This window comes from Pinus tabuliformis, chromosome 9 (assembly GCF_031772625.1).
Source record: "Pinus tabuliformis cultivar Carrire ecotype Pingquan chromosome 9, CPIR1, whole genome shotgun sequence".
NCBI lineage: Eukaryota > Viridiplantae > Streptophyta > Pinopsida > Pinales > Pinaceae > Pinus > Pinus tabuliformis.
The window spans coordinates 1,337,621,688-1,337,642,492 of record NC_142307.1 but is presented as its reverse complement, the minus strand read 5'-3'; the positions used below and the strand labels follow the sequence as shown (position 1 = coordinate 1,337,642,492).

The following is a 20,805-nucleotide window of genomic DNA, read 5'->3' as shown; positions in this document are numbered from 1 at the left end:
GAAGAAGTATAAGAGGAGGCTTGAGGGTCAGTTGGAGATACACCAAGATTGATCAGTCAGTTCGATTTTCTGGAGCGGGGTTTGCTGAGAAAATTCGAACAAGTGATTTGAGTTGTAGCTGCAGAAATTTGAATAATATAACACTTATTCACAGAGATTATCCTGATTATACACTATTTGCGGAATGCATGCATAATACATAACCTCCTCTACCATTGATCATCAATTTGCGGAATTAAAAAACAATTGCATGCGCACATTGAAACATCAATCGCACATATCAACACAGTGTGTAATGGGGAAAGCATACAGCTGAAAACCCCCAACTATCTGTATATTATAATGATAGAGAACATGTAACAATACATAGTACAATACTCCTCACAAGTACTCAGTACTATCTCCACATGCTACACACAAACTAGCTCAGATCTGAACAAGTCACGGGTTCAAATCTCCTCCACTGTTTGCCTGCCTCCACTGCGCAATCCAAGTTGAGAATAGATCAGATCCAAGTTCGAATTCCCTTGGCATGTACTGCACAATCCTCATTGGCAATCTCAATCAATGATTGTGCAAATCTCATGCACAGCTATAGTCAAAATTGATAGTAGTCTCACCCTTTCCCCACCTCTAACACTTGTCTCCACTGAACTGTCCATGCACTGAGTTAACTGATGTATTATTTAGTTGATTTATGAGTTAATAATTAGTGAATTAATTAATAATTAATTCACATCACTCATCACTAGTGTATTTGGCAGTTAGACTAAATACAACTAGTTCAACTAAGTCAAACTAAACACAACTCCATCAACTCCACCAAACTCAATCACTTGAGTTCTAACTGAAGTCCATCATGCAATAGCTCAACTAACCCATAGGAAAAGCGTATTTCCTTCTGGCAGTTGCATGTGCCACATCCGTAGCTCGAACTGAAGTGCTGCAAGAGGATAAGATAATGTTTATAGTCCAAATATTATTAAGAGCTAATAATATTCGACTGTTCTATTTTTTGACTGGCAGTCTAAAAATAGACTCCGCCCATATGTCTAAATATAGAGGTCCATCTATTTTTACCAACATGACCAATCATCCATAAATAGCATCCTGCAACTCATAGACCATGATCCATATGTCTAAAAATAGACTTTGCACCAAAAATAGCTTGTGGGCCCACTTACTGAAGGCGACTTCTTTTCACTAAGCTCCATCATCTTGTTGCATTTTCAACAGTAGCGAGGGGCAGTGAGTACATAGCAAAGAGGCAGACATAGTGCCGAAGGGCCAGCGCAGAGGCAAAAGAGGCTACGCAAAGCCAGCAGGAGCCATGCAGAGGGCCAGAGTGACTGCGCAAAGGCTAGCAGGGCCTGCATGGGTGACGCAGAAGGCCAGAGAGCCAGCGCAGAGCAGCGAAAGCCTGACGTAGGGGGCTTCAGAGTGAAACATAGGCTAGGAGGGCAGACGCAGAGCCTCAGAGGAGCGTTTGAGAGATTTTCGTGGAGCAGACTTGTTGAATATCTGCTTCCGAAGAGAGGTATTACTGCCAGATAGATATCTCTGTTGGGTGAGCCAGTTTGGCACCCTAGTTGTACTCAAGAAAGCTGCTTAATAATAAAACCCTCAGAACTGCTACACCGGTTTTCCCAAGTTGGGTTTTTCTGGGGACGATAGTCCAAAAATAATGGTGTCCCTTGTGTGTTTGTCTATTCTTTCAATTGATGATCCGTAGATCGTTGAGACTACATTTGTGTTTATTTTCAGTATTTATATGGTTAAATAAATTGTTAAGAAATTAAACAAGTAGGTGAAATAAACCAGATAGTGCAAGAAGAATTTCTGAAGGGTTAGACTTAGAAATTACAACAAAGGGGAGGAACAATTCCTAAGCCAATCCCTCAATCAACAAATTCAAATGGTTAGTGACATGGTAGGAGTTTACTTCATGGAGAATGCCATAGTATTTGAAATAGTTATGAAATTTCAACATCCTTAAGTGTTATGATGAGAAGAGGGTGTTGAATATGCAGCAAGAAAGTCTCAATTTTGATTTTTGCCTTAATAAAATTGAGGAAATTCAAAATTTCACATCGGCAGACAACTTGGAGGAGTTAACTGAGGTGACATGGCTCTTGTCACTCAGTTAAGAACACCCAATTCGAGTTAATGAGTTGAATTTCAATTTACTTGACTTGATTCCTAAAAAATAGGAGTCTAGATCAGTTAATTCGAGTTAGGGGCATGAAGTTCAGTTGTGTGCAATGATTCCTAAATTTTAGGAGCCTAGGTTGAGTTAATTTCAGTTGTAGCAATTTAATTCAGTTAAATTGAGTTATGGTCAGTTAAAATAGTTCTAACTATTGGAAGGTCAAGTTGTGGAAGTCGAACTTCAACCACACTCAGTGATCAACCAGTGAACCGATCAATCATCCTAAATTAGCTCATGCATGTAGAGAATTCAAGTTACCCCGTTGAGATGGAGATTCCAAGGCAGTGTACTATCAGTTGTAGACTATTCCAATGTGTACAGGTGTTGCATCCAGTCAAAGGAAGAGCCTAGAGGAATTGCGCAATTCAATTGAGGGAATTTCCTAATAAATAGGGGCCTAATTCCTCAAGGAACAACGCAAGGAAATAGGAGCTTCGAGGGCTTGAAAATTGGCTAAGTGTTGGTCAGAGTCAGTCGGTCATGTAGAGTGATAGACTATACACTTACAGGGTGTGCTCAGGCTTGCGCAAGCATATGTATTTCTTCTCTATTCTCTGATTAATGCAAAACAAATAGGAAGGGGTTTTGAGCAGTTGCTTTCCCCTAGATAAATCTCTGTGCATGTGTGATGTTTCCTTTTGCATGTCTATGATTTGTGTTCTATATGGTGAATTAACTTCCACAGATCAGTAGAGTAGCTTCGAGTCTTGTGATTTAGTAAATTTCATGAGCAGTTTCGAATCTACACATTAATTTCTACATGGTATCATAGTTGGATTCATTGTAGAGTAGAGATTTCGAAGTTGTTATTGCAAGAGGATCAAATTTGCAAGATCAATTCTTCAGAGCTAGAACGATGGCTTTTAATGGACTAGGGCTCGAGTATGCCCTTGAGGGTAGCTCAAATTATGTTGCTTGGAAGGACCACATGGAGGCAGTGTTGGAAGATAATGACCTAAAGGAATTCATTGATAATGATATTCCGAAACCAGTAGCATCTGATGCTCAAGACCTAGCAAAATGGAAGAAGTGTGTAGCCAAGGCGAGGAGAATCATATTGGAGGAAGTACGAGAACATATTGTCTCAAATCTCCACGGGAAAGAAACTATGTATGTAATGTGGCAAGCATTCACAGATTTGTTCTAGAATAGTAGTGACCATAGGAAGTTGGCGCTCAAGGACAAACTTCGAAATATCAAGATGCAGAAGAACGAGACTATTTTGCAGTACCTGAGCAGGTTCACACAATGTCGTGATGAACTTGGTCAAGTTGGTGTTACTATCGCAAAAGATGATTTGGTAAGCCTAGCCCTTCTAGGCCTTCCCAAGAGCTAGCACAACTACCAAGATTCGGTGAATGGGAGGGAGAAACTACCAAATTGGGAGCGCTTATGGTCCGACTTGGTGCAGGAGGAAATAAGGCGGAATACCAGAGATGGGACCTCATCCAAAGAAGAGGAAGAGGACTTTGCATTAGTCAGCAAAGGAATGAAGGCCAAGGGGAAGAAGTCCCAAGGTGAGGCTAATTCCAGCCAAGAGGGCAAGAAGAAAGACTTGTCTAGAATCAAGTGCTTTCACTGTCATGAATTTGGGCATTATGCCACGAAGTGTCCACATAAGAAGGCAAGCAAGAAGGAGCCTGCAGTAGCAGCAGCAGGTGAAGCTTTAGCTTGACAGTTCGAGCTTGAATTTACTCTCATTACATGCATGGCCAGCACAGTGACGGGGAGCGTGTGGTACCTAAACAATGAAGCCTCGTTTTGTATGATTGGGAATGGAGATTTTTTCAATGATTTGGAGGAGAAAGATCTCTAGATGCACATCAAGATGGGAGATGATGGAAGGTACAACACGATCGGGATTGGTACGGTCACCTTTCAAAGGGAGTCGGGCTCCCCTCTCAGACTCAAGGATGTGATATTTGTTCCGGGTCTAAAGAAGAATCTTGTCTCTGTTCTAGTTTTCGAAGACTGTGGTTATGATGTGATCTTCAGCAAAGGGAAAGATTCCTAAGACACAGCCACGGGGCAGGGGAAAAGGATCAGTGCTCGAGTCAAGAACCTATTTGTACTTGAAGTAGAAGATGCATGCAAAGCCTTGGGGAGCAAGGCAAGGGTCAGAGACATGGTGGTTGAGAGGGAGCATGATTTACCTCTCAAAATGGAGCCTCAGAAGCAGCTTCAAGAAGCTGTGGAGCAGCCACAAGTGGAGAAGCAGACAAGAGGCGGAGTGGAGACATCCACTCAAGCAGAGATCTCTAGCAAGGGGAGAGTTCGAGGCAAGTGGGCAGAGGGAGCACATGCAGCTATACCTCCAGGAGTGAGGTGGAGCGATGTAGATCCTTAGTCCAAGAGTTGCAAAAATTTGGGCAGGGTCCATTGAGGTGTTCTCCTCATGGATCATTACCATGCTACGAGGACCCACAGTATTCAGTAGCAGGAGGATCAGCGTCAGTCAGATACCGAGGAGTACAGAGGAGTGTTGACAGCATAGCAAGAGGCTCAGTAGCAGAGTCAGCAGCAGCATAGTTTTCCGAGTAGATAGTTGCAGACACAGTTGATTCAATTTGTTTTTTTTTTTTATGTTTCTCAGTTACAGATGTTGCAGTTGCAGCAGCAACAGAGAGAGGTGTTACATGCAGTATATTCCATGGGTGTAGGATAGGGGTGGTTAATAATCCCTTTCTTGCAAAGAGGGAGTGTTGAACATACAGCAAGAAAGTCTCAATTTTAATTTTTTCCTTAATCAAATTGAGGAAATTCAAAAATCCACATCAACAAACAACTTGGAGGAGTTAACTGAGGTGACATGGTTCTTGTCACTCAATTAAGAACACTCAATTCGACTTAATGAGTTGAAGTTCAACTTACTTAAGCTAATTCCTAAAAATTAGAAGTCTAGCTCAGTTAATAAGAGTTTGGGGCATGCAGTTCAGTTGTGTGCAGTGATTCCTAAATTTTAGGAGACTAAGTTGAGTTAATTTCAGTGGTAGCAATTTAATTCAGTTAAATTGAGTTATGGTTAGCTAAACTAGTTCTAATTGTTGGAGGAACTAGTGGAAGGTCAAGTTGTGGAAGTGGAACTTCAACCACACACAGTGATCAATCAATCAAAATTAGCTCATGCATGCAGAGAATTCGAGTTACCTAGTTGAGATGGAGATTCCAAGGCAGTGTACTATCAGTTGTAGACTATTCCAATGTGTACAGTGTTGATTTTTGTAGCATCGAATGTGTTCTAGCCACGAAATTTGGTGTAGATGATAGAATACAAATATTCTCCAAAACCCAGAAATCGTTTCTGGAAATTCCACCTAAAGACGACTTAATTTAAATAATTAATCTATTTTAAATGGTGCCTAAATCTAAACTTAGGAACACTGATTAATTTAAAGGGTATTAATTAAGTCACAGTGAGAATCTTCTAGAAGAAGACATGGATCGAGTTCTAGTTAATCTTAGCCATCGATTATGTTTTAATCTTGGTTTTTGATGTCTCAACAAGAGATTATAAGAAGAAATTTGATGGGGGCTGGGGAACACACTTGGAGCCACCAGAAATTCAATTTTGCTGGGAAATAGATTTCCAGAGTAGCAGCTGTGAGTTGTTGGAGGTGATTCAGTAAAATCGAAGCAGTGAGAGAGGGGCAGGGATAGTAAGACCGAAAGGAAGTTTCTTCAGTACGGTGAGTGCATAGCAGAGAGGCAGTGAGTGCCACTGAGAGGCAGCGCAGAGCTTTAGAGGGAGATCCGTATTTTACTGAGTAGAAGTCGAAATTCAGTGCCAGAAGCCAGAGTGGGAGCCCAAAGACTAGGAGGATCGATTTTCTAGATAGCAGCTGATCAATTAATGAGAGAGACGTTGGTCCGAGTTGTGGGATGCCGATCTGCATAGGCTGACGTAGAGGCAACTCATCTTGAGCCAAGGTCAGTGTCGAATCACTGGTGGGAGTGAGAATTTTCTCGCTAGATCTCCTATCAATTGTTTCTCTGTATGGAAAGCTAGATTTGACCTTCCATAGATTTGTAGTCAAATTTACTACTGCATAATAATAAAACCCCCAGTTGTTGCATCGGTTTTCCCAAGTTGGGTTTTTCTGGGGACATTGGTCCAAAAATAACAGTGTTATTTATGTGTGTGTGATTCTATTCTTCCAGCATTATTTTTCTTCTGCAGTATTGTATTTGTGAAGGCTGCAGTGTATTAGTTTCGATATTTACCATAGAATGTAGTGAATAATTTGTTCAAGTTATTTAACAAATAGAAGAAACTTAATCAGTTGTTGCAGTAGGATTTGGGGTTTCTGAATTTTCACATGGTATCAGAGCACAGATTGTAAGCCAGAGAGCTCAGTAGCAGAAGGGAGGAGGAATTTCGAATCTCTGCAAAGGCAGCAGTTTGAAACCCTCACAGGCAACGCATTCCCTTGGGCCAAGGGGGTCAGTTTTTGAGGAAAATTTATTTCTCTGAGAGAGTAGACAGAGAAATTAGATTTTCCAGACCAAAGCTTACCAAAGGTAGAGGGAGGCGCAGTATTTTCCTTGCAGAGCAGATCTTCAGCTAGGATGCAGTTATTTTGCAACAATTTGCTAGTGCCAAATAACATCATGAGGAAAGAAGAGCACACACTGAGGGAATTCTTTTCTTAGGCGACTTCTAGCCCAAAAGTTCGAATTTTCCTAACAGAGCAGCAGTAGTAGTGAGCAAATTTGTCCACTCCAACAGGGAGTGTGAAAAGCCAGTCAACAGTTGTGCAGAGGAGAAGAGGAGGAGTTTGACATTTTTGCAAAGATGGCTTCAGCAAGGCTGAGAGATCAGGATCAGTTGGACGAAGCCTCCAACTACGTGATCTGGAAGGCAAGAATTTCTTATCTTCTAGATGAGTACGATCTCAAAGCTTATATCAATGGTGTGGTAGCTGTACCCGCAGATGCAGATCCGCTTAAGGCCTACAAGAAGGAGATGGCGAAGGCAAAGAGGTTGATTCTCGATGGAGTTCGAGATCACGTGGTGTCTCACATAGCTGGCAAAGATATTGCCCGGCAGATGTGGGAGGCACTTGCTACGCTATACGAGGGATCTTCCGAGTAGTGGAAGATGTATCTTGAGGAGAAGCTAAGATGCACGAGGATGCAGAAAGGGGAGCGCATAGACCCATTCCTTACTAGGCTTCAGGATATCCGAGATCAGTTGTCTGCAGTAGGGTTAGCACCTCAGCCTACTGAGTTGGTGCGGTTTGCTCTAAACAGTGTTTCCGAAGAGTGGCAAGTCTTCGTCCAGAGTATTCTGGGTAGAGAAAAGTTGTAAGACTAGGATCGTATGTGGGCTGACCTACAGCAGGAGGAGATGAGGTGAGATTTGGTGAAGACCACCATCACTGGTAGCAGCAGCAACAATGGGATGAAGCAAGTAAAGGAAGAGGAGGATGTGACCCTCGCATCAAAGGGGAAGCAAGAGCAGTGCAGGAGGAAGAAGGACATTTCCAAGGTGAAATGCTTCAAACATGGTGAGCTTGGACACTACAACACTCAATGTCCTCTCAGAAAGAAGGACAAGGAGGAGAAGTAGGATCAGCAGGCTGCATCCGCGGAGATTGACACACTGTCCTCCAAATTGGAGGAAGAGTTTGCCATGATCACCGATAAACCTCCAAGAGTGAGGTGAGGTGATTTGGTTTTGTAGCCCCAAAGAGCTACAGGATGGGCAGGATTCTTGAGGTCCACCTCATGAATCAATACCTTGCTACGGGAGCCCATAACATGCAATAGCAGGATGGATCAATGGGAGTTAGTGCAATCAAGTGCCAGAGTGACGGATGCAGTAGCTAGTAGCAGGTCAGATGCTAGGTAGCGCAGTGCAAAATTGGCAATAGTGTAGTTGGCACAAAGCAGAGTTAGCAGCAGTGCAGAGGCTTCAGTGACAGCACAAAGTCTAGTAACAGTCAGGACTCAAATGACAGATGCATCATACTGACCACAGTTGGTTCAATATTTTGGATGCTTTTTCGTTGCAGTTGTTGCAGTTGCGGCAGCAGCAGATGGAGAGGGAGTTGTAGTGTAGATGCAGTGTTGGCAGTAGTAGAGCAAGGCCAGCAGCAGCACAGATGCAGTGTTTATCGGAGTTGTTCAGTGGTTGGTGGGCAGCAGCAGCCAAACATCAGCAATGTAACAGGAGGTGGTACAAAGACAGGGTGTTGCTTCAGTGGGTTGTAACGCTACACCACATTCCTCGCTAAGAGGGAGTGTTTATTTTTGTAGCATCGGATGTGTTCTAGCCATGAAATTTGGTGGAGAGGCTAGAATACATGTATTCTCCAAAACCCATAAATCGTTTCTGGAAATTCCACCTAGAGACGACTTAATTAAAATAATTAATATTTTCTTAATGGTGCCTAAGTCTAAACTTAGGAAACTTGATTAATTAAAGGGTATTAATTAAGTCATGGTGAGAATCTTCTAGAAGAAGACATGGATCGAGTTCTAGTTAATCTTAGCCATTGATTATGTTTTAATCTTGGTCGTTGATGTCTCAATGAGAGATTATAAGAAGAAATTCGATGGGGGTTGGAGAACACACTTGGAGCCACTAGAAATTTGATTTTGCTGGGAAATCAATTTCCAGAGTAGCAGTTGTGAGTTTTCGAAGGTGATTCAATAAAGTCGAAGCAGTGACAGAGCGGTAGGGATATTAAGACCGGAAGGAAGTTTCTCCAGTCCGGTGAGTGCATAGCAGAGAGGCAGCGAGTACCACAGAGAGGTGATGCAAAGCTTCAAAGGGAGATCCATATTTTGTTGAGGAGAAGTCGAAATTCAATGCCAGAAGCCGGAGTGGGAGCCCAGAGGCCAGGAGGATCAATTTTCCAGATAGCAACTGATCAGTTAACGCGAGAGACGCTGGTCCGAGTTGTGGGACACAAATCTGCGTAGGATGACGCAGAAACAGTGCATAGGTAGCAAGGGGCAGCTCATCTTGAGCCAAGGTCAGTGTCGGATCATCAGTGGGAGTGAGATTTTTCTCACTAGATCTCTTGTCTGTTATTTCTATGTATGGAAAGCTAGATTTGAGCTTCCATAGATTTGTACTCAGATTTACTACTGCATAATAATAAAACCCTTAGTTGTTGCACCGGTTTTCCCAAGTTGGGTTTTTTCGGGACATTGATCCAAAAATAAAAGTGTTATTTATGTGTATATGATTCTATTCTTCTAGCGTTATTTTTCTTCCGCATTATTGTATTTGTGAAGACTACAATGTATTAGTTTCGATATTTACCATAGAATGCAGTAAATAATTTGTTCAAGTTATTTAACAAATAGAAGAAACTTAATCAATTGTTGCAATAGGATTCAAGGTCTCTAAATTTTCACATACAGGTGGTGCATGCAGTCAGAGGAAGAGCCTAGAGGAATTGCGCAATCCAATTGAAGGAATTTCCTAATTAATAGGGGCCTAATTCCTCACAGAACAACGCAAGGAAATAAGAGCTTGGAGGGCTTGAAAATTGGCTAAGTGTTGGCTAGAGTCAGTCAATCAGGCAGAGAGATAGACTATACACTTGCAGGGTGTGCTCAGGCTTGAGCAAGCATATGTATTTCTTCTTTATTCTCTGATTAATGCAATACAGATAGGAAGGGGTTTTGAGCAGTTGCTTTCCCCTAGATAAATCTTTGTGCATGTGTGATGTTTCATTTTGCATGTCTATGATTTGTGTTCTATATGGTGAATTAACTTTTGCAGATCAGTAGAGTAGCTTCGAGTCTTGTGATTTAGTAAATTTCATGAGTAGTTTCAAATGTACACATCAATATCTACAGAGGGAGCGCTCATGGCACCTGATTTACCCCTTTCCTTAGCCTATTTTTAACACCCCTCTTGTGCATTTGTTTCTTCATTGATTCTCTTTTTTTCTGTAGATGTACCTTGGTTACAAGATTTTAAGATTCATCACTAACCCCTTAAAGATGAAGTGTTTCATTGCTCATCGAGGTCGGGATATCAAAGTTCCTTTTATTTAGATAGCTCATGCATTAATCAGGAACTGGATGAGGGCTAATGTCCACACACGTTTTATTTATCGCTGCAATCTTTTGCATTTTAACATTTATGGCAGATGCTTTTACTTTATTTTTGTTGCATCACCCTCTTAGGGAAATGTTTTTGGGCCCTGTTGTCGCGCGGATTGACATGACAACGCTCAGACCGGGGGCTGTCACTCTGATCCCCGATCCCTCTGTTTAAGCCTGTCTCCCGCGGCTAAGGGGGGTAGACCCTTCGAAATGATGAAGACCAACTGCCAAACAGTTGGTTGGGAGACACGAGACACGATGTGATAAGCACTAGATGGATTTAGAAATTTAAAAGACCAGTGCCTTGTGGAGTTAATTTTTAATCGATTAATTATCAGATGCTGAGGAATATAAACCATGCAGAGCAAGCATTTATCATCAAAGCTCGAACGATGCAAGATATCAGTTAAAACGACGACGTTCTTATAATGACAAAGGGCTCAATAACGATATTCAGTAATTAAAAGAGATGAATGCTTTCAAATAACCACGAGAATCATAAATCATTAACCAGATACCAGCTAACCTTTAAGATGATCATTCATGTACAGATTCGTCTAAAACATTTATCCCACATCAGAAAATTTCCCGAGAACAACAGCATCTGACAAACAAGAAAATTTCCACAATTTTTTTTTTTTTTGGTACATTTTTCAAATTTTTTTTTTTTTTTATAAAATTAAAATTAAACTCTAAACTAAACCCTAAATTCCCTTAAAAATATTTTTTTTATTTTTTTATATTATAAAAATGAAAATTAAAAAAAAATATAAAACTTAAATCTTAAAATCCATTCGAACTAAAATCTAAAACACTAACTATACAAAAATATAAACCTAAACTAAACTAAGGAAATAAAATCCACGCTAACTCTTTTTTTTTTTAAATAAAAAAATTTATGAAACAAATCTAATAAAAACAAATTAAAATCTAATTAAAACAAATCAACAAAAACAAAATCTAACTAAATACTAACGCTAACCTAAACGTAAAATTAATCTAACAAAGCCTGAGATATGAATCAAAAAAAAAAAAGGAGAAAATTACAATATCGAATTTTTATATTTGTTTCCTCATAAAGCAATCCAACACCAAAACGAAAAAAATAAATCTAAAAAAAAATTAACATCCTAACTAAAATGAAACGTAAGTCAGCTTTCAAAACTATCTACGCATACAAATATCGCAGTCAAACAACGGGTTTATCGAATCAACCTGAGACTGAAATCGCATGGTATACAACCCTAGCCGCAGAGAAATTTCCAAAAAAAAATGGCAGAAAGGAGCGACTTCATTTGAGGTCAGATCTTCTCACCTGGCATCCGCTGAATGCGAAGATTAACCTGGCGCTTGATGCGAATGAGTTTGATGCGTATCACCTGTCAGAACCCAAAACTCACTCACGCGCGTTAGAAACCTTGCCCTGCGTGAAGGATTGATTCAGGACGTGTGCAGATCCACAGGGTTTCGATGGAGAAATGACGGCGGCAAGGTGAGACTGTGCGTAAGGCAGCAAAGATTTGATCACGTATGAATCAAGCAAATTTCCCTGAGCGCTGCATTCAATGAACCTAAATCGTCCACGCAAGTTTGTTTTGTACGCAGGTCGAAGATTTCAGGTTCATCTCAAGAATTACCTAACGCCCCAAAATAAAATTTTATATCATTTACACAAGTTCGCAGGTGCTGAGGACGAAATTACATGAGACTACAAGGACGGTGAGAAAAATGCAGATGGAGACTACTATGATGGCAGATTTCGCAATAAATGAATCGATGTGGAGATTTTTTTTTTAGACCTGTAACCTGCCAGATGCAAAATTTTAAAGTAAAACCCCTTCAAACCTTCAGAAAACACCCTAATGAAAACTGCAAAAAAATTGAAACCCTAGAATAGCTGATTAATGTACAGATTTGGCCCCTTAACAGCCAGATTCAGCAATGAGAACATAAATATTTAAAGAGCAGAAATTTCAGATTTTCACTGTGAAGAACTTCAGAAAATCTCTCATGCAAATTAGAAAAATAAACCGAATGATAGACCCAGGATCAAATCCAACTGGGCTCAGCAAAAAATGCTTGCGGGAGTTGGCTGGTTCAGCCGAGAACTTCCCCGAACGCCTACTATTTTTCTTCAGAAAGGGTTTTCTGCACAGCTCAAAACAACCATCAGTAAAGAGGGCAAAAATGTTGCTAGATCTCAGAAAGTAATGGAGATACCTGCCATTACTTCAGAAACCCTAACAACACTCAAACCCTAGCAAGTGAGCAAGATACCTGTGCTCACAATACTCTACAATTAGCTATTATTAATGGCTGAAAATAAAATATGCAGAAAATTAAACAATCTCACAGCATTTCAAGAGAGTAACACCAGCAAGATATGGACCCCAAAGTCTTCTTTTATTAACCAGAAACAGATTTACAAAAGAGCTTCTTCAGTACCAGACTCACAGATCTTATTTCCTATCTGAAATGACCCCTAGCACCCTATATAAAGGAAATGACTCCAACGGCTAGTTCGAGTGATCCATGCTGAAATGATCTCGACCGTCGATGGAGATCAAGACATCTCTTAATCTCATCCGTCGAATTATTAAATAATATTATTTTGCATGCATTCACTTAAAATATTATTATTTTATTATTTAGGGTTTTTGCTCTATTTTTTAATTTTTTATTATTTTTTATTTATTTTAATTTTTTTAATTTTTTAATTATTTTATTAATTTTTTATCTATTTTATTATTTTAATTCATTTTTTAATTTCTTAATTCATTTTAAAATGGATCATCGAACTAAGCCTTCGGAGACATCACCTAGGACCTAGGACTTAGGACTCATGAGGGGATTTAAAATCTTTTTCAACCCTCCAGACACATTTCATGATGACTTTTACAATTTACATCTCAAGGGGACAAGCCCACTTAATATAGACCCTCACAAATCACCCAGTTCTGCGACACAACTATAATTTAGCAGATTAACACACTAGGATTCTCCTAAAGTTCTAATGACAAAATCCATCCCGGCTTTGGGGTCAGGTTTGAAGGAAAACTCTGCCGATCATGGATCGGTGAGACGAAAAACCTTCCGGGACGTAGATTACCACTAGAAAGTTAGGTCCACCTAGGCAATTTACATACACGACTCATATCTGCTAAGATTATTTACAATTAATACATGCAGACTGGGTTTACAATCAAAATGATGAAACTGCTGATGACTGCAGGATGGCTCGGACACATAGATCAGGTGCTGCCCCTTTCTGCCAAGAAAAAGGGGGGGTACTGCATGGGTAGTTGATTAGTAGTGGTCAACAGGCCCGCACTCAAAGATGAGGAAAATAGGGAACCAATGCTAGTGACGGATAGCAATCAACCCAAAGGTGGGATTTCATTAGGGGAATATTGAGGTCAAAAATGGGCTTCAAAACAAAAAATGTACTAACAAATTTAACTTTAAAAGAACCAATAAGATTCAAGATGATGATGTCATCCCCAGGGGTAAATATTTTGGAGGGTAAACAAGAAAAAGAGATGAATTTTAATGAAAAAGAAAGGAAACTACTTTTTTTTATTGTATTTTCGGATTATCACCTTATAGGTTTACTCAAATGCCAAGTGTAGACACCCGTTGGATGCGGAATTAAATTCCACATCCAATGAGTACCCATTCAGCGTACTTCACGTTTTTTCCATGTATTTTCAATTTTTTTTCGATGTGGCTCTACTCAAAAGTACCCAGAATGGCTACTCATTGGATGTGGAATTTAATTTTGCAGCCAACAAGTATCTACACTTGGCATTTGAGTAAACCTATAAGGCGAAACGCTGAAAATACGATAATAATTAAAAAAAGTAGTTTCAATTTTATTTCTTTAAAATTCATCTCTTATTTTATTATTTTAACTATTATTTTATTGTTTTCCTTAGAAGGCCCATTTGAGACCTCAAAATTCCCCTAATGGGATACAATGGAGAGATGGAAAATGTTAAGTATGGGTTACCATGGACATGCTACATCAGTTAAAACCTCTTATTTGTGCCCATCCTAGACAGTGGAAAGAAAAGCCTTAAGAAGGGTTGCACTAGACTAGGGGCAAGTGATAACCACCAAGGTGAAGCATAAGAACAAAAATACAACCAAAAGCAGTCAATCATCCAATTCAATTTATGATCAATACTAGAATGACCTTAAACTTTAAACGAAATCATTTGATTACAAAAATGGTTAATGTACCTCTATTTGATGACCCACCTTCATTAGATGAGCAGGCTATACAGGAATAAAGCCATGATTGGAGCATGGATGGAGGCATCTAAGGCTAGCTATATGTGGTTCATCATAGGGCTATTGGCTGGTAAGCTAAAACAGTAGTAGAAAAAATTTCTCCTTGGGGTTTCCCACTAGGGTGGGTAATAGGCCACATCCTAGATACAAAGAGACATTATTTTAGTTAAGATCTAGTAAGCAACAGTAAGTAAGGTAATAAGCCTCTAGCCCCCAATAGTGTCCCTAGCTGAATTCTTTAGAATGAACTTAATAAGGCCCTAATTACGTGACTCAAGCAAACAAAAGAAAAGCTTCCAACTACAAACAAACAAAAATGATCCCCATCTGTATCCCACATGGCCTTCCAAAACTCACAAGGAAGCCCATCTAAACCCAAGTACTTGCCATTTTACATGGAATTAAGGCCCACCAAAATCTCCTCTTCAAGAAGTCACTGTCCAATCTGTCCTGGTCCTCAACAAAGACCTTATGTGGAATAACTTTGTAGCATAAGTTCCGAGCATCTAACACTCAATTTGTGAATATATTGTTGGTCCTTAGTTTTGTCACCAAAAGACCACCTTAGTAAAAGTCATTTCAGCCATATTTACCCTATTTGTCTTCACTTTTGCTTCATTTTGCTTACATTTTTTTTCTAATAAAGCCAAATAAATCCATAAAAAGGTATTTAAAATATTTTATTTTTATTTTTATTATTTGGCAATTTTTAAGTGTTGAAAAGTCAATTTTACCAATTTTTTCAGGAAGTAATTTGATCTGGTTGTTTGTTGAGATATTTGCAGGTGGTTTGGAGAAAATCAAGAACATGGGTTTTGCTCCTAGTGTTCTTGAGATGGATAGTTTCCTCTTGGATCTGCGAAAATCCACACGTAGATGCCCAGTCAACACTGCCACGCAGAAGAAAATAATGTTGTTCAGCAAGCAAATCTGCCCCTATTTCAACAATATGCGATTTGGCACAATTTTGACTGCCATAGAGGATGAAACTGATGGAGATGAATGTTAAATTAGTCATTTAGTTAGCTCATGAAGGATTATTATCATTTTAGTTTCATTTTTACTTTGTATAAAATTATAGATACTCATATAGGTGAAGGCATGGGGATTAAGTTCCTTCATACAATCAAACTTTTAAGTAAGTGTTGTACCTGTCTTTTTCACTATATATAGTATATACAACATCTTTGAGGTTCTACAGTCCATAATTTGTTTGGTGTGTGCAAATCAAAGCTTGGAGGACCCTCAATCTCTTGGCATGTGTACCTTCTCATCTTGTGTACATAGTCTAATTTCCCATCTATTGTGTTGCTGGTAAATAACTCTTTAGGTTCTCTTGAATTTTCTGTTACATATATGAAAATTAGCTTTTGTATATGTGCAGCAAACTATTTCTTATGTTTATTGAAGAATTTGATTTTAAAACAAATCTAAATCTTGTTTTTTGTGTAATGATTGGAATGGTGCAGAGTATTGTTGTAAGCTTCTTTCACCCTTGGGAGAATAATAGAAACACTACAACCTGATTTTCCGCCCATTGAGACCCCAATGTATGCTTAATTAGTTAGCTAAACTTGAGTCCATTGCTTTCCTTTGATTTGATCTAGAATAGCCTTTCAATTCAATGCCTAAGTGAACAGAATTTCTTTCCCAATCAATAATCTCCACAAGTGAAGAGAGTATTGTTGTGTGAGACCTTTTGAGGTGTGATATTCCACAACTTGGATTTCTACCTACGGAAGCTTTGGTAGCCTGGATTGGAAAATATTAGTTCCATTTTGTCTTGAAAGTTATATTGGTAGCCTATAATCTTGTTTTGTTTTGAAATAGTTCAAGTAGAGTTAATCTTGATATCAAGAACTTTCATTGTTTCCACTGCAGTGACTTAATGTATTTATACATTTTTGAATCATAGATGTTAAGTTTGAATTCCATTCTTAGTCAACCGACTCAAAACTTGAATTTCATTCCTAGATGTTAAGCTTCAATTTCATTCTTAGCTAAAGTTTGAACTTCATTTTTATTCAAAGTTGTTTAGTTACATACTAGCTTTTATGTGCTTTTGATTTTAAATTGAATTTCATTCTTTACTTAAGCCTTTAATTAACATTCTTTGTTATTCTTCTAAAACCTCATAGTTCATTTGAAATTCATTCTTAGTTGAGCTTACTATTTGTTAGTGTAATACATTAGGAAACAAAACTAATTCTTTCACATATAGTGAGTGTGCCTCATTAATTTACAAATCCCGGATTGATATTTTAAATGTCTTAATATATGTCGGTAAATTAACGCTGACATTTGTGGCGCCATTGTCGGGGACGCACAACTAGAATTATTTTTTAGTTTTATATAGTTTACTTTGTTTTTGCATTGTTTTGTTATAAACATTTGAGACAAGGAGAAGTGAAAGTTGTAAGACGAGAGGTAAAAACCGAGGCATTCACTTTAGTGAGTTTTCACAAATCCTTGTCATGTTTATATGAATAGATTAATTAGGCCTAGGAATAATAAAGATCGATTTATTAAAGTTAGAAAAGATATTGTACTTGAAGAAACAAACCCCCATCCTTCCCCCCCGCCCCTCCTACTACTAATTTAACTTTAAGAACTCAAGTAGTGCAAGAACAATTGACAATTGTGAAAGAATCAAGAGAAGGAAAATTACAACCAAGAACATCCACTAAAGAAACATAATTGGTTGTAGAAACATCAAGGGAAGGACAAATTCAAATAAACTCATCTAGTGGAACATCAGAAGCAAACCCTCAAGATTGGACCAAGAAACTTTGGGTCCTTTGGGAAGAAGATATGGCAAGACATGAGAGTCATAACTCAATATAGATGTTGCAATTGCACGAGAAAGAGAGGGAGCAACAAGAGAAAGAGCAATAATAGCAGAAAGAGAAAGAGCAGCCTTGGAAAAGAGAGAAAGAAAAGCAAAGGTAGATTATGATGAAAGAGGATCCAACAAATGAGCAAAAAGAAGAGTCAACAAAGGAGAAGAATCTAGGGAACAAAAATCAGAAAAATCACCTTTGGATTTCCTTATCTTAGATGCACCAACAGTCTTTGGTATTGTTACCGCTCAAACTAGCAGAGGCCTTAGGAGGGGATCCAAAAAAGGCAACCACTAGGTCAAGGGCAACAATGGAGCGATATCCCACTGTCACCTCAGCTAAGGCTCCTTGCTTTTTACGGACTTTCACCAATGCAAGGAGACCTGGTATAAAGGGAATCACTAGATGGATGGATCAATGAATAGATAAGGAGTGATTCCTAAGGCCTATTCACAAGAGAGACTCAATCGTATGGTTTGCTTGCTTGAGAAGCAAGGTGTAAGGCTCTCTAAGAAGGGCCATGGGGATTTCAAGGGCTAGGGTTTGCAAATTAGGCTTGTAAAGGAGGTGAAAAATTGGTTTCCCAATGGTCTTTATGAAATTATCTTCAATAAATTATGGGACCACACGGGACCAAGTGGACCCAAAATTAGGTCAAGGGGGTGGAATTGATCAATCAAGGGTGTGTTTGACCTAATTCAGGGAGAGAAGAGGATCAGAAGGGAAATTTTCACTAGTTTTGATGCAATGATCCAATGACGACACTAACCAAGGGAAACCAAGGGCAAGAATCGATCTCGGAGCTAGGGCTTGGAATATCTCAAGATCCCACTGTCGAAAATGCTTCAAATTTGGAGGGCCTCTAGAAGACACAACAATGCAGTAGAGGGCAAGAGATCGAAGTTTTTGGATGGGTGAATCGTGAGAAAAATGATGCCCGAGGTCATCTATGGAGGCTAGGCCTAGAAAGAAAGAGAGAAAGGTGATAAAATATGCTTTTGAGTGATCACCAAAGGAGGATAAGTGCCTAATCCTTTGGGGAATATGGAGTCAAGGAGAATTTGCAGTTTGGAATAGATTCACTTGGCCAAGGAGGCCTTGAAAACAACTTTGCATGGCATTAGGGCATGAGAGAAGCAGCTCCAAGGTCTTTACAATTCAATTTGCAATATTTTATGACTTATCAAGATAAATTTTGACACAAATTATCTCTAGGAACATTCATACATGGCCCATGACATGATGCAACACTATAAAAGATCAAATTCCTACAATTTCGCATAAGAAAAGCAGTAAATTTCAGCCCATTATAGCGAAAATCCCAGCAACATGCATGTGACAAAAGTAAATAACAAGGATAGCATTAAAAGAGCACTTCATGTAAGAAAGAGTGTATCCAATGATCAAGATATGCCAATAGAGAAGCTCCAAGACAAAATGAAAGATATCCAAACATCAAAATTCATCCATTCATCCAAACTCGTCCTCCAAGAAGGATAGCAAAATTCTCACAAGAGGAGATAACCCAATCCAAGTGATGACAATCAAAACAATTCATCTCACTTCTATTTATACACTCTAATGAATTTGATTTAGCTAATTTGGCCTAATTTAGCCCCTAAAATAAAATAATGTGCATAATAACAAAACTTTTGGTGACGAACCCACAAAACAGCTCATAATGTAAAGATAAGCCTCTTAAGAGGATCGAATGATCAATAAAGTGAGTCGATGGGCCTTTGAGGAGGCCTAATGAAGTCGAAGAGGCGCCATGATGTAGAAATGGACTCCAAACATAGTGGACAAGGGGTTGGCCCCTTGTTTTCCAATTAAGAAATTGTGGTGCGCCCAAGTGGGTGTGGGGGCACAAGGACATCCTCATGGGTCTCCAAATGGATCAAATATGCTTGAAGACCATCTGTAAGGGTTGGAGTAATGACATTACTCTTGACGCTGCCTTGACTTGGCGTTGTCTTGACTTGGGGATTTCTTGAAGGTTCATGCTTAACTACTTGTTGAAGTACATCATACAAAGCCTTTTCTCTTAAATACCCAAACCTTCAATGAACCCATACTTTGGCAGATATGTCAACCCTAGGTCTCACGTAGCTATCTATTACAAGGGGTTTTTTGTGGAAAGCCTTTCTAGCTTCTCCCAAAGCTTGCATCTTTATTGAGTTTTTCCATTGAATGAGCCATCTTGCCTCACTTCAAACTTATCCTAGGAATATTTATCACAAGTGAGGGATACTGGGACTCCTCCCATCGGTGAAAATCCGAGAAGAGAAGGGGGTATAGGCTGTGGTGACAGTGGACCTTTGTCCCAAATTGTTGTTGTGCCCCAGTAGTTGTCCCTTTAGTTTCCCCTTTAGGATCCCTGCTAGTTTGTGCGGTAACGGGATGTATATATGAAATCATGTCTACACATTGTGCATACAAAATAGAATTATTCACGAGCATTCAGTTGAAAAAGAACATATCCTGAAGTACAATGGATGAACTGTTTAGAAGATTAAATAGAAAAGCATACCTGATCTTCTAGCAGAATTCCTGCAAAGCCTGCTCTTATATACCCTCTTACAGTTCTCTTAACATTCAAAGCATTTCCATAACCGTTATCTCCATCTCCAATCACAGGAATAGAAACGGCTCCTGTAATCTGGGACCCTTGATCTACCATTTCTCCATATGAAATGAGGCCAACATCAGGGAGGGCTAATCGAACAGCAGACACAGAAAAGCCTGCAAAAGCATTCAACTAAATCTCCATTTATAAAAGGCAAGAGAGGTCAGAAAATTAAATTGTTATTCATTTTGTTAATGATTCTACTTATCGAAAGTCAATATGCCAGACTAGACAATGAACACAATGTGATAGACTAGCATTGACAATAATAAGATGTAGCAAGTAGTATAATCATTGTCGTCTAGGAAGCCAAACAAAAACATATGCAATAGATCAAAGGGAGTGCATAAGAGTCTAAGACATCTCCAAGTTAAATATAAAAGCAATATAGCAAAATGTAGTACAGCTATGACGAGAAAAAGCAGCATTCCAGTGGTGGGAGAACTGGGTGTAGTGCAGCCATATGTGATCCAGATAACTTGTTTTCAGAGCCTATTGTAAAGCCTCTGAAAACCTGCCTGCGGAAGTCTTCTGCAGTAGAACTTATTGAATGGAAATCCATTGTGCAATCCTCATTGGAAGTCGTGTCTCTTGAACTAAGTGAGGATAGATTAACTAAACAAAATCATGGAGGAACTGTGAAATGTTTCATTCAACTTCATCTAACTCTTAACTAATAGATGCTTAACCCTTGAACAAAGATTCAACACCCAATCCAACCTAAATGAGCTAAAACAAAAGAACTTGATTTGAGCAACAAATTCTCTTGA

The 20,805-nt window shown here is 39.1% G+C and overlaps 1 protein-coding gene across 2 annotated transcripts in view; it reads right to left on the bottom strand.

The window, feature by feature from the left end:
* The window catches only part of LOC149153464 (uncharacterized), a 371,159-nt gene that overhangs the window by 175,407 nt on the left and 174,947 nt on the right, over positions 1-20,805 (bottom strand). For both annotated transcript variants that reach the window (XM_089440413.1, XM_089440412.1), the window contains exon 3: positions 19,940-20,151. In XM_089440413.1, coding sequence (XP_089296539.1) covers positions 19,940-20,151 — 212 coding nt within the window. The remainder of the gene's footprint in view (positions 1-19,939; positions 20,152-20,805) is intronic.